At 47.7% G+C, this 13,462-nt stretch overlaps 2 protein-coding genes across 2 annotated transcripts in view; one reads left to right on the top strand and one right to left on the bottom strand.

Moving 5' to 3' along the window:
- The window catches only part of LOC144601817 (thioredoxin reductase 1, cytoplasmic-like), a 51,766-nt gene extending 48,035 nt beyond the window's left edge, over nucleotides 1–3,731 (bottom strand). The window contains exons 1-3 of the mRNA XM_078414265.1: nucleotides 3,601–3,731; nucleotides 2,786–2,914; nucleotides 810–870 (exon numbers count right to left, since the gene is read on the bottom strand). Coding sequence (XP_078270391.1) covers nucleotides 810–870; nucleotides 2,786–2,914; nucleotides 3,601–3,654 — 244 coding nt within the window. The 5' untranslated portion in view covers nucleotides 3,655–3,731. The remainder of the gene's footprint in view (nucleotides 1–809; nucleotides 871–2,785; nucleotides 2,915–3,600) is intronic.
- Nucleotides 3,732–11,646: 7,915 nt separating this feature from the next.
- Nucleotides 11,647–12,785, top strand: LOC144601816 (histone H2A). Its single transcript, XM_078414264.1, has one exon. It carries the CDS (start codon nucleotides 11,796–11,798, stop codon nucleotides 12,174–12,176), a length of 381 nt encoding a protein of 126 aa, XP_078270390.1. The 5' UTR covers nucleotides 11,647–11,795; the 3' UTR covers nucleotides 12,177–12,785.
- Nucleotides 12,786–13,462: the final 677 nt, after the last annotated feature.

Below are 13,462 nucleotides of genomic sequence, written 5' to 3'. Positions count from 1 at the left end.
AAGTTGCAGTGATTGTGATGAACTTCAGCTTATTTAACATTCCACAACCAAGAAGAAGCTTCAACTCTATAACGCCCACCCCTAGCTGGTTGAAGTTCAATATCTTCAAAATTGTTAATTTTTTTTGGTCTTTACCCTTGGTTACTGATCACACCGATAAAGAAATGTCCTTCATACTCATTCTTTCAATTACATAATTTAGTACAGCTCTCAATTAAATATCCACTTGGCCCTTTATTTAAGCCCATTCAGAAGCCTGATAATGGGGTGGAAGCAGCTCTTCCGCAGTCTGGTGGTGCACACTTTCAAGCTTCTGCACCTTCTGCCAGTAAGTAATATTCATGAATAATGAAGGAATAAAAATCCTCAGGTAGAGGGCTGGAGTATTTTAACAACTCTACTGAAGAGCTAGCACAAGCAGATTGGACCAAATGCAATTCTATCAAAACTCAATTCCCGTGGAAGGTGATGGACCTGATAAATTTTGCTTCTCTCTCTCGAGGGCAAGGTGGGCTGCTGACAAACTATGTATTTGGGTGCAGATGAGGAAAAAATATCCAAGAGCATGATGACACAGCAGCTTCATTGTTTATTATGCATCATGGTAATAAAGTGATAACCCATAAACAAGAACTAGAATCTAAACATTTTCCCTTACTCTGCATGACTCTGCACATTTCCCTTTTGTTTGCAATGTTCTACTGAAAGTCTACACTGATAAGGACAACACATCAAATATTAAAACAGTCTTTCAATAGAATTACGTAATCACTATCAGTTGAATAAAAAGAGAATTAAAAAATCATTACCTATTACATCAAGCTCCACAACATGAATATCAACATCCAGGCTCGCAAAAAGATCTTTAACCTATGATATATAAAAAAAGGGAGAGATTTGTTATGAAAAGAAACCAACACTGTCTGAATATTACCCACAGACCACACAATGGGCTCAGTACTATAAGACTACATTCACATGTGCCCATCTCTAATTTTCCTTCACCAACCCCCACCACACCTCCTCTATTCTCAACAGGCTCGCCTGACCCGCTGGAGTTCCTCCAGCAACTTGACTTAAAACCATGCGTTAATATGTTGCATGTATTTCCGATACAACTGCAATCTAAAGATCCTGAAGATATTTGATTTCACTATGGGAACATTGTAATCAAATTGCAGGACTCCAATTTATCTTCGTAAAGTGTTATCAGCACTTGTAGAACTCTAGAGCACAAGACGACACTTTCTTGAAAAAGGATTTTTTAAAACATGCCACTAAAGCAAGTGATTGCAACCTTCATCTCTATTTGAAGCACCTCAACCACGAACCTGCCCATGACCACAACAGTTGAACATTCCTATACTTGCTAACCAGGGCCAAGTACGAACATGGTATAGAACCTCTGGAGAATAGATGAAAGCTTGAAGAAAATAACAATTCACCTAACACTTCAAAACAAAAAAGTACTTGAGGAAATGGATAAAGGACAAAGTGCTGGAGTAACTCAGCAGGTCAGGCAGCATCACTGGAGAACATGGACAGGTGATGTTTTGGCTCAGGACCGTTCTTCAGGCTAACAACTTTACACAAAGAGCAACAAGATAGTTCATAATTGTACTCTAGAATAAACGCACACGTACACAACGTAGAATTCTCCTATTTGTATAAAATCACACATAATGAGAGATTCTGCAGACTCTGACAGGTTTATATAAAATTTCCACATTGTAGATACACAGGCGGAAGAGGGGCTAGAGTTTCTGTAGCATGACATGTTTACACGGCATTTCCCCATTGTAGATACAGAGGAATGGAAGGAGAGAGACTCTGCAGGCCAATCGTTTACATACAAAACATGAGGAAAAACCTTTTCACCCACAGTTGTGAATCTGTGGAATTCTCTGCCACAGAAGGCAGTGGAGGCTAATTCACTGGATGTTGAAGAGAGTTAGATTTAGCTCTTACAGCTGAAGAAATCAAGGGATATGGGGAGAAAACAGGAACAGGGTACTGATTTTTGATGATCAGCCATAATCACATTGAATGGCAGTGCTGGCTCGAAGGGCTGAATGGCCTACTCCTACAACTATTTTCTATGTTTCTATAGCATTTCCCCATTGTAGAAACAAAAGGCACGAAAATTAGGAAGACCCAGCAGCATGACTGATTACATAGCATTTGTCCCATTATGGACATAGAGACAGGAAAGCAAGGCAGAAAGTTGACCCACAATGACCCTCCGCCCATCTCTCCCCCAGGCATAGCCCACTCTCTCCCTCTCCCCCTGGCCACCCTCTCCCTCTGGCCACCCTCTCCCTCTGGCCACCAACCCCCTCTCCCCCAGGCTTAACCCATTCTCCCTCAGGCCACCACTCCCCTCTCCCCCAGGCCACCACCTCCCTCTCCCCCAGACATAGCCCATTCTCCCCCTCTCCCCCAAGCGGCCACCACCCCCTCTCCCCCGGCATAGCCCACTCTCCCCCAGGCATAGCCCACTCTCCCCCAGGCATAGCCCACTCTCCCCCAGGCATAGCCCACTCTCCCCCAGGCATAGCCCACTCTCCCCCAGGCATAGCCCACTCTCCCCCAGGCATAGCCCACTCTCCCCCAGGCATAGCCCACTCTCCCCCAGGCATAGCCCACTCTCCCCCAGGCATAGCCCACTCTCCCCCAGGCATAGCCCACTCTCCCCCAGGCATAGCCCACTCTCCCCTGGGCTCCCACCCTCCCAACTCCATGTTCTCCCCCTCCCCTCCCCTCTCCTCTCCCCCGGCCTTCTTACCTTCGTGCAGTACGGGCAGAAGGACTTGCTGAACACCACCACCAAGTTCGAGTCGACCAGCCGCTTGATGACGGTCTTCATCTCCTCAAGCTGGTCGGACGAGCCGGTGGGAGCCATGCTGGCGGCGGGCTGGCGGTGGCGACACCGACGCGAACGTTAACATCAGCCGCGGCCACAGCAACGCCTTCCCGAAACTTCTCGCGCTCGGTCGCCGGCTACCGGCGACGAGCCAACCGCGCATGCTCCTCCTCGCCCCGCCCCTCGCCATCTTGGCCCCACTGCGCATGCTCACTGTACACCTCTGCGCTCCGAACCCCCGACCCACAGAACGGTTCCAATGCGCATGCCCCGCCTCTTCTCATCTGACCCGCCCATTCACCCCAAGGCGCATGCTCTCTGCTCTTCTCCGCTCAGTCCAAAGATACTAGAGGAACAAGATGGACCACTCAAGATGGACCACTCAGTTGAAATCGCCGATACTGAAGTGTAGTACGCAAAGGAGCGTGACGTCCGCCATTTTGGTAGGCAAAACACACCGTTCGCTCTTCCTCTCGCAGTGTAATCAGTGCTTTGTGGGAACAGTATGTGTGATGATACCATTAAAATGCAGAATATATCTCATCTATCAATTCATAGATTTTGGTGATTTTTCTTTTTAAATGTTTCTGCAAGTTTCTGCCTACTAAAATGGCGTCATGACACACTACGGTTTGTAAGGTCGAGTGGTCTATCTTTGCTTCAGTCCCCGTCCCACACCGCCGGTTCCATCCACTGTCCCCATCCCGCGCATGCTACTCATCCTCAATTTCATTCACCTCGCTCTCCTCCTTTTTGTCTCCGCCCCGCGGCGAACCAATCGACAAACCCATCGAGGATCCTCCTTCTCGGGAGGTGGGACCGGGATCAAGTCGGCGGCGGCGCAGCGACTGCGGTTGCGGCCACTCAGTTGCTGGGTTGACCAACTGTGGGCGGGTTCTGAAGACGTCGGCGTTGCTATGGCAGCAGCGACCCCTGGTGGCGGGTGCGGGAAGGCGTGGGCTGCCTTGCAGTCGGTGGGCAGAATGATTTCCCTCCCTGCCTTTCAACTCCCCCACCCCCACAATCAGTGATGGCAACAGCAATAGTTACACATGTTACAGAATGCAACAAAAACCCTTTAACTGTACCTCGGTATAAATAAACTAAACACCACGGCTCTATATCTCGTCACAACCTTGTTCCAAAGATTCCCACCATCAAAAGCCATTCTACAGCCAATTGACTTGTTCCAATACTATAACAAAGTGAAGATTGACACAAAAAGTTGGAGTAACTCAGTGGGACAAGCAGCATCCCTGGAGAGAAGGAATAGGTGAAATTTCGAGTCGAGACCCTTCCTCAGACAATATCACCCATTCCTCCTCTCCAGAGATGTGGCCTGTCCCGCTGAGTTACTCCAGCTTTTTGTGTCTATCTTCATTTTAAACCAACATCTGCAGTTCCTTCTTCCACTACAAAGAAGTGGCTGAAAGGATTGGATCCTGCCAGGGCAGTGGGTGTAGACCACATTCCACCTCTAGTACTGAAGACAGTTCTCCAAACAAACTACACCAAACCCTTCTGCCCAACCCATCCATTCTGACCAGATGCCCAATCTAAGATAGTCCCATTTAACCACAGTTGGCCCATATCCCTCTAAACCATGTACCTGTCCAAATGTTGTTATTGTACCTGCCTCAACTGCCTCCCCTGGCAGCTCGTTCCATATGCCCACCGTTATCTGTGTGAAAAAGTGGCCCCTTTGTTTCCCGTTTAATCTTTTCCCTCCCAACTTAAACCCCATGGCCTCCAGCGCTAGACTCCCCTACCCTAAAAAGACTATTCACACGATTCATGATTTTATGTATTTATATTTATGTATTTCCATTAGATCACTATGACCATTCTACGATCCAGAGAAAAATGACCCAGCCGATACAGCACTCCTTATAACTCAAGCCTTCTAGTCTTAGTTACATACTCATGAATCTTTTCTGCACACTTTTCCTTCTGATAGTTGGGTGACCTGAACTGGCGGCATGGTGCCGCAGCGGTGGAGTTGCTGCCTTACAGCGCCCGACTACGGGTGCTGGCTGTACGGAGTTTGTACGTTCTCCCCATGACCTGTGTGGGTTTTCTCCGAGATCAGTTTCCTCCCACATTCCAAAGACATACAGGTTTGTAGATTAATTGGCTTGGTAAATGGATAGTGTTAATATGCGGGGATCACTGGTCGGTGCGGACCCATTGTGCCGCGCTGTATCTCTAAACTAAAACTGAACAAGTGCGAAGTTTAAAGAAGGGTCTCGACCCGAAACATCATCCATTAAAACCGATTTAAACCAGCCTCTGCAGTTCTTTCCGACACAGTGCTCCAAGTGTGGTCTCATCATCTTGTACAGATACATCATGACATCCCAATCTGTACTCAATGCACTGATCAATAAATGTCATCATGTCAAATATCCTATGATGTTGCAAGCAGCAAGGGAGATTACTGAAAGGTAAAAAAATGCTGGAGCAACTAACTCAGCGGGAAAGGTAGCATCCTTGCAGAATACAGATACGTGACATTTCACGTTGGGACCCATCTCATTACTGATGTAATGGCTGAGATATATGTGCTTTCCTTAGCCAAGGTGAGATACCAAAGGATAGATCATTAGTCTTTTATTTAAGAAGGGGACAGGGATAACCAGGGAACATTGGTAAGTCTAGCATCAGTCAGTGGTGGGAAGGTTCTGAGACACAGCATTTATTTGTGTTTGGAAAGGCAAGGACTGATCAGGAATTATTATTATGGCTTTGTGCGTGAAAAATCATGTCTCACCAGTTTGGTTAGGTGACCAAGAAGATTAGAGAAACAAGGAACTGCAGATGCTGGTTTACAACAAAAACGACACAAAGTGCTGGAGTATCTCAGTGGGTCAGGTGGCATCTGACTGAAAGCCCGAAATGTCACCTATCCATGATTTCCACACACACACACACATAAGCAATATAATAAATGAAAAAAGTTCTATATATATATATAATATATACTGAATTTTTTTCATTTATTATATTGCTTATAGAGTACTATGTTTACATATTCTGTTGTGCTGTTGCAAGCTAGAATTTCATTGTTTTGTCTGAGACATATGAAATAAAACACTCTTGGCTACTCTGACAACACCTCCCAGACCCAGAGATTGCATGGTTAAGGACAAGGAGATGGAACACCACTGCCTGCCAGACATCAATGTTGTTGCAGTCACTCTCCACAAGGTCACACCATGACACAATCCACCAGCTGCTGTCCAAGAGGGATTGAAGGAGATTTACGCAAGGTTCTTTAGACACGTATTCTCCCTAGAGCTAAGGGCTCATCTGCTCCTAAAAGTGCTTCTCAAACCAGCCTGGCACTGTGCACCGTGGATGCCCAGTGTAATACTGACATCAGCAGACTGTGAAGGAGTAGATGTCTTGCAGTACTGAGGGAGCACTTTACTGTGGGAGGGGCGGTACTGAGGGAGTGCTGCACTGTGGGAGGGGCAGTACTGAGGGAGCATCGCACTGGGAAAGGGGGTGCTGAGGGAATATTGCAGATGGAGCAGTACTGAGGCAGCACATACTGCCAGAGGGACGACATTGAAGGAGCACAGGACCGTTGGAGGGGATGTGCAAAACTGGGCAACCTTATCACAGATGAGAAAAGCAACAGAATCTATATTCTCCACTCTCCTCCTACTTCCTCCAAACCAGAGGCGTAGCTATGGGCACTCGCATGGGCCCGAGCTATGTCTGCCTCTTTGTCGGGTACGTCGAACAATCCCTGTTCCAGATGTACACCGGCCCCATCCCCGAACTCTACCTCCGCTACATCGACGACTGCATTGGTGCTATCTCTTGTACCCATGCAGAACTCACTGACTTCATACACTTCACTACCAATTTCCATCTTGCTCTTAAATATACTTGGACTATCTCCGACATCTCCCTACCGTTTCTGGACCGCACCATCTCCATCACAGGAGACAGACTAGTGAATGACATCCACTATAAACCCACTGACTCGCATAGCTATTTGGACTACATTTCTTCCCACCCTGTCTCCTGCAAAAAGTCTATCCCCTACTCCCAATTCCTCCGTCTATGCCGCATCTGCGCCCAGGATGAGATGTTTCACACTAGGGCATCAGAGATGTCCTCGTTCTTCAGGAAACGGGACTTCCCCTCTTCCATTACAGATGACGCTCTCACTAGGGCCTCTTCTACATCCTGCAGCTCCGCTCTTGCTCCCCCTCCCCCCACTCGTAACAAGGACAGAATCCACCTCGTTCTCACCTTCCACCCCACCAGCCAGCGTATCCAACAAATCATCCTCCAACATTTCCGTCACCTCCAACGGGACCCCACTACTGGCCACATCTTCCCATCCCCTCCCCTTTCTGCGTTCCGCAGAGACCGTTCCCTCCGTAACTCCCTGGTCTACTCGTCCCTTCCTACCCAAACCACCCCATCCCCGGGTACTTTCCGCTGCAACCGCAGAAGCAACACCTGCCCCTTTACCTCCCCCCTCAACTCCATCCAAGGACCCAAACAGTCTTTCCAGGTGAGACAGTGGTTCACCTGCACCTCCTCCAACCTCATCTATTGTATCCTCTGCTCTGGATGTCAATTTCTTTACATCGGGGAAACCAAACGCAGGCTCGGCGATCGTTTCGCTCAACACCTTAACCAACCCGATCTCCCGGTGGCTGAGCACTTCAACTCCCCCTCCCAGTCTGACCTTTCTGTCATGGGCCTCCTCCAGTGCCATAGTGAGGCCCACCAGAAATTGGAGGAACAGCACCTCATATTTCGCTTGGGCAGTTTGCAGCCCAGTGGTATGAACATTGACCTCCAACTTTAGATAGTTCCTCTGTCCCTCTCTTCCCCTCCCCCTTCCCAGTTCTTCCTCTATCTTCCTGTCTCCACCTATATCCTTCCTTTGTCCCGCCCCCCTGACATCAGTCTGAAGAAAGGTCTTGACCCGAAACGTCACCCATTCCTTCTCTCCTGAGATGCTGCCTGACCTGCTGAGTTACTCCAGCATTTTGTGAATAAATACCTTCGATTTGTACCAGTATCTGCAGTTGTTTTCCTACACTATATTCTCCACTCTGTATCTTCCCCTTTGCTCCATCTATTGTACTTGAGTTTAAACTGATTGTATTTATGATTAGTATATCTGATCTGATTAAACATGCAAAACAATGTTTTTCACTGTACAATAAGTGACGATAATAAACATCAACCCAACATGTGGAGCGATAAATCTTTGTTTAGTTTACCGATACAGTATGGAAAGAAACCCTTCGGCCCATGGAGTCCAGGCCGACCACCTGTTCACTAGTTCTGTGTTATCACACTTTCTCATCCACTCCCTACACACTAGGGGCAATTTACAGAGGCCAATTAACCTACAAACCCACACGTCCTTGGGATGTGGGAGGAAACTGGAGCGCCCAGAGGAATCCCATGCGGTCACAGGGAGAACGTGCAAATTCCATACAGACAGCATCCATGGTTAGGATCGAACCTGGGTCTCTGGCGCTGTGAGGCAACAACTCTACCGCTGCGTCACTGTGCCACTCATTTCTTTCACTGTTTAACTGAGCTCCCTGCTGTGTGCATTACAAATGACAATTATACAACTATTCACAAATACAAGATCAAGAGGGGTATTACGCCTAAACTTTACACTTGCCCAGACACCTTACCCAAACGTTCAGACGAATGCAACATTCCAAAGTCAGGAAGTCATGATGCAGCTTTATATGACATTCAAGGTATTACATGCAGTTCTGTTTGCGCCATTACAGGAAGGATGTGGAGGTTTCGAAGAGGGTGCAGAGGTTTACCTGAATGCTGCCTGGATTAGGGAGTATTATTGACAGGGAGAGGTTGGACAGACTTGAATTGGTTTCTCTGGAACACCAGAGGTTGCAGAGAGTCCTGATAGAAGTATAGAAAATTATGAGAAGCATAGATGGAGTAGACAGTCAGAACCTTTACCCAGATAGAAAAATCAACTAATAGAGGGTACAGCTTTAAAGTGCAAGGGGCAAAGTTTAAAGCAGATGTGTGGAGAAGGTTTTTAGGTGTGGGCCCAGACCACGCTGCCGGGGGTGGTGGTGGAGGCAGATACGATTGTGATGTTTAAGAGGCTTTTAGATAGGCACATGGATATGCAGGGAATGGAGGGATATAGATCACCTGCAGGCATATGAGAGATGGTCTTGTCATTATGTTCGGTATGGCCAAAGGGCCTGTTGCAATGCTGTAGTGGTCTACAGAAATAAGGTACTGCAGATGCTGATTTATACTAAAGATCGACACAAAGGTGCTGGAGTAACTCAGGAGTTCAGGCAGTATCCAGAGATGTGTCTATCTTCTGTACTGTTCTAGGTTCTATTCAGCTCCCTGTCTGTCTGTGAGCTGTTCTCTGCTGCAGGATCCATGCAGTGAACAGCAGCAGGATATGCCGCTGATAACCTGCCTCAAGGCCATTGGTATCTGCAACGAGAGGCAACTTCATCTTGTTTCAACTTTTGGTTCACCCAGAAAGTCTAAAAACTTATCTAACTGGCCTTGAGTAGTCAGTTAACATCGTTAGCACTTTAATCTCAACATTGTTATAACTTGCCATCACGTTTCATAGTCATAGAGATATAGAGCGTCGAAACAAGTCCTTCGGCACAACTTGCCCACGCTGACCGATGTACCCCATCAACACTAGTCCCACCTGCCTGTGTTTGGCCCACGTCCCTCCAAACCTATCCTATCCACGTAACTGTCCAAATGTCTTTTAAACATTGCGATAGTACCTGCCTCAACTAGCACCTCCATAGCCCGTTCCATACACCCACCACCTTTGAGGTTCCTAAAAAATCTTTCCCCCTCACCTTAAACCTATGTCCTTTTGGTCTTGATTCCCCAACTCAGGCTATAAGATTTTATTAATTTACCTGATCCTTCATGATATTGTACACCTCTATAAGATCACCCCTCAGCCTCCTACGCTCCATGGAATCAAGTCCGAGCCTGTTAACCTCTTCCTATAGGTTGTTTATCAAATCCATCTAGTCTCCTCTCATCTCACTGAGCTGAGTTCCTGAGCTCAGCTACATCTGGGGCCTGCTCCCCAACTCTAAAACATTTCACCCCTCCTCTCCTTTCCTGACACCCTTTTGTGTCCTTTTCACCTCCAGCCTTTGTCACTTACTCCATCTATCTGCCAATCACCACCCCCTCCCCTGTACCCACCAATCATTCACCAGGCTTTGTCTCACCCCCACCTCTTTTTTCCAGCTTTCTTCCCCCTTCTCTTTCGGTCTAAGGGAACTGACCTGAAATGTCCTGTTAATTCCCTCCACAGATGCTGCCTGACCCGCTGAGTTCCTCCAGCACTTTGACGTTTTTTTTGGTTATGATGTTAAAGAGGAAGACTGGACTAATGATTGAGTAGGCGATGTGGAACAAGCTAGTACAATTATATTTGCAAATGAGAGAAAAGATATTACAATATTTGCAATATAATCATACTAGCTAGCTTGTTCCAAATTGCCCACCGAATTATCAGTCCAGACAGCCTCTTTAACATCTTAACCAAAAAAAACCCCCAAATTGCTGGAGGAACACAGCAGGCCATGCAGCATCTGTGGAGGGAATGGGCAGATGATGTTTTGGATGGGGACTGATGGAAGAGGAAGAAAGCTGGAAAGAGAGGTAGAGCCGGGACAAAGCCTGATGATAGGTGGAAATACAAGGAACTGCGGATGCTGGTTTACGTAAAAGACACAGTGCTGGAGGAACTCAGCGGGTCAGGCAGCATCTGTGAAGGGAAATAGTCAACGTTGTCAGGTCAGGTCGCTGGCTCAACAGATACCACTGAGATCTTCCAGCAGTTTTGTTTTTGGTTCAAGATTACAACATGGCTTGTATTTTATATCTTGCATGGAGCCAGAGTTTTGCTTTGATCTCAGAAGTGGTTATAAAATTGAGATTGTTGCTTTTGCAAAATCCCGGGCAAGCAAGGCTCAGGAGCAGTGGGGGATGTCGAGAGTGTAATTGTGAGGGATTGTTTCTTGTACGTGTGTTTGTCAGTCCGTGTGCATGTTCTGGAGAGCCACGGCCAAACCCCAGGCCTGGCTCGCCTGCCGCAAAACCGGGAGAAGGAAGGCGCTGAACCCGGCCCCTGGGTGTCCTGAGGACCGTGAACTGGAGAGAAAGAAAGTCGTAGACGGCGGCAGGTGCTGGACAAAGGGCCGGTAAAAAACCCACCTTCCGTGCCCTCAAGTTCAGCTGCGGGAGGCGCCCCAGGGGCACGAAGGCTGAAGGTGGCCTGGCATGGAGAGGAACGACCGTTCCAGGACAAACAGATGGAGGCAACCATTGTAACGGACCTTTATGGCCAGCTGCAGCTTGGACTGTGAAATGGCGCCAAAACTCTTGTTTATGGACTCAGTGGACGGTTTCTATGCATTGTGTACTTACGTACGGCAATAATCTTACTGATCTGTATGCTAAAAAATAATTTCACTGTACCTTTGTACACGTGAGAATAAAAGAAGCATTGAACCATTGTCTTAATACGCGTTCCTGCAAAGCGCCCAACACGCCCCACCCATTCGAGTCTCAGCCGAGGAGCATCGGGGCTTCCCAACGCTGGAGAGCCTGTTGGCGTTGCAGCAGTATGCAAATGAAGGATCCAAATTAGGTCCAATGGGAGAGTTACCTGACCTGTGGCGGACCAATCGCAGGGCAGAGAGTGAGATGCCTGTGACGTGAGCGGGTTATTAATATGCGGTGACGCTCAGGGGGCGGAGCCAATGCGGTTCTAGAACCTGAGGTCGGCGGCTTATTTGTTACATTGTTGCCGAAACGGATAAGCGGGCGTTACATTGTTGCTGAAACCGGCCCTCGGTTACATTGTATCGAGCAGGCGAGTCAATTGAAAAACCGAAACATGTCTGGCAGAGGTAAGACCGGGGGCAAGGCACGGGCTAAAGCCAAGTCCCGATCTTCTCGGGCTGGCTTGCAGTTCCCGGTCGGCCGCGTCCACCGCCTGCTGCGGAAAGGCAACTACGCCGAGCGAGTGGGAGCCGGGGCGCCGGTGTACCTGGCCGCCGTGCTCGAGTACCTGTCGGCTGAGATCCTAGAATTGGCCGGCAACGCGGCCCGGGACAATAAGAAGACCAGGATCATCCCTCGTCACCTCCAACTGGCCATCCGGAATGACGAGGAGCTCAACAAGCTGCTTGGAGGGGTGACCATCGCGCAGGGAGGCGTACTGCCAAACATCCAAGCCGTGCTGTTGCCCAAGAAAACCCAGACTTCCAAAAAATGAGGCATCCGAGCAGTTTGTTTTGCGAATGTTTTTTGACCAACTGATTTTTCTTTGAGGGGGAAGGGAGGGGAGATAAAACATAATGGGGGGGGGGGAAGAGTAAATCCAACTGAAACATCACCGACCCCAATCTCTCAATCTCCATCATTTTCATTGTACCGTTGATGTTGCCGGTGAATTCTCTGCCTAACACAGACGCAAGGAAAAAAGACAAAGGATCTGTGGCCGGAAAATGTGTGTGAGCCGCCCTCGCGTGTGTGTGCGAGTGAAAGTGTGCACCTCTTGTGTTTTGGTCTTTAACTTACAAGGAATGTTGTAGATATTTTTGTTTGTGAAAACGGGGGCGTGAATTCCTAACAAATCGTGCGCTCGGTGGAGCAGTCTGCGACCCTGGGACCGGCGTTGTGTGATTGTTCCTCTCTCTGCCGCCTTTTAAATTCGTCTTTATCCTGAAGAATTTTGTTTTCGATAATTTCGCTTTTATTCTGCATCCCTGTGTGTGTTTTTAATTTAACCTTGGGATAGTGAGACGTTGTAGATTTAGCACTGCCATCGCGTCGTTTGAGCACTTTTACTTTTGTGGGGTGGAAAAATTGAAATAAAATTTAATGAGTGTTTTGAATTGCTGTCCTATTTTGTCTTCTGGTCGGATGGACGGATTGTAGGAAGTGGGAAGGGACGCATTCGACCGCACAAACCCTTTAGGACCGCGGGACACCGTGTGTGGATTGACAATTTGAGGCGTGGAGCTACACACAAACAGCTTCGCACTATTCGGTCAATCGTTCTTTTAAAGATTTTCATTGGAGAATGTTTAAAAGCGGGTTTAATGAAGGATTGACGTGAGACAGCACGGATCGGGTGGGCCGAAGGACCTGCTTACATGTGTAGGAAGGAACTGCAGATGCTGGTTCACACTGAAGATAGAGACAAAATGCTGGAGTAACTCGCCTGTTTACCTACTCTTTGAACACAACACGATGGTTTCCCCTGTAGTTCTCGAGTTTAATTGTCATGGGTGCTGACAAGGGAGTAATGAAACAGGCCTGTAAACACAATCACACACATAACTATCTAATATGTCAATTAATTAATAACCTTAAACTAGTACGAAAACCAAAGTCTATTGTACAACCGAAGACAGACACCATAGAAGATCACAGTTGCTGAGGTTAGTGTTGTGCAGTGTTCAAGGAAGCGCTGATGGTTGCTGGGAAGAAGCAGTTCATGAACCTGGGGGTCATGTTTTCAGGCTCCTGTACCTTATTCCCAATGGCTTGGTTATG

The sequence above is a fragment of the Rhinoraja longicauda genome, chromosome 17, assembly GCF_053455715.1.
Source record: "Rhinoraja longicauda isolate Sanriku21f chromosome 17, sRhiLon1.1, whole genome shotgun sequence".
NCBI classification, from domain to species: Eukaryota; Metazoa; Chordata; class Chondrichthyes; order Rajiformes; family Arhynchobatidae; genus Rhinoraja; species Rhinoraja longicauda.
Note: the sequence above shows the minus strand (reverse complement) of the source record. Positions and strands in the feature narration are given on the sequence as shown.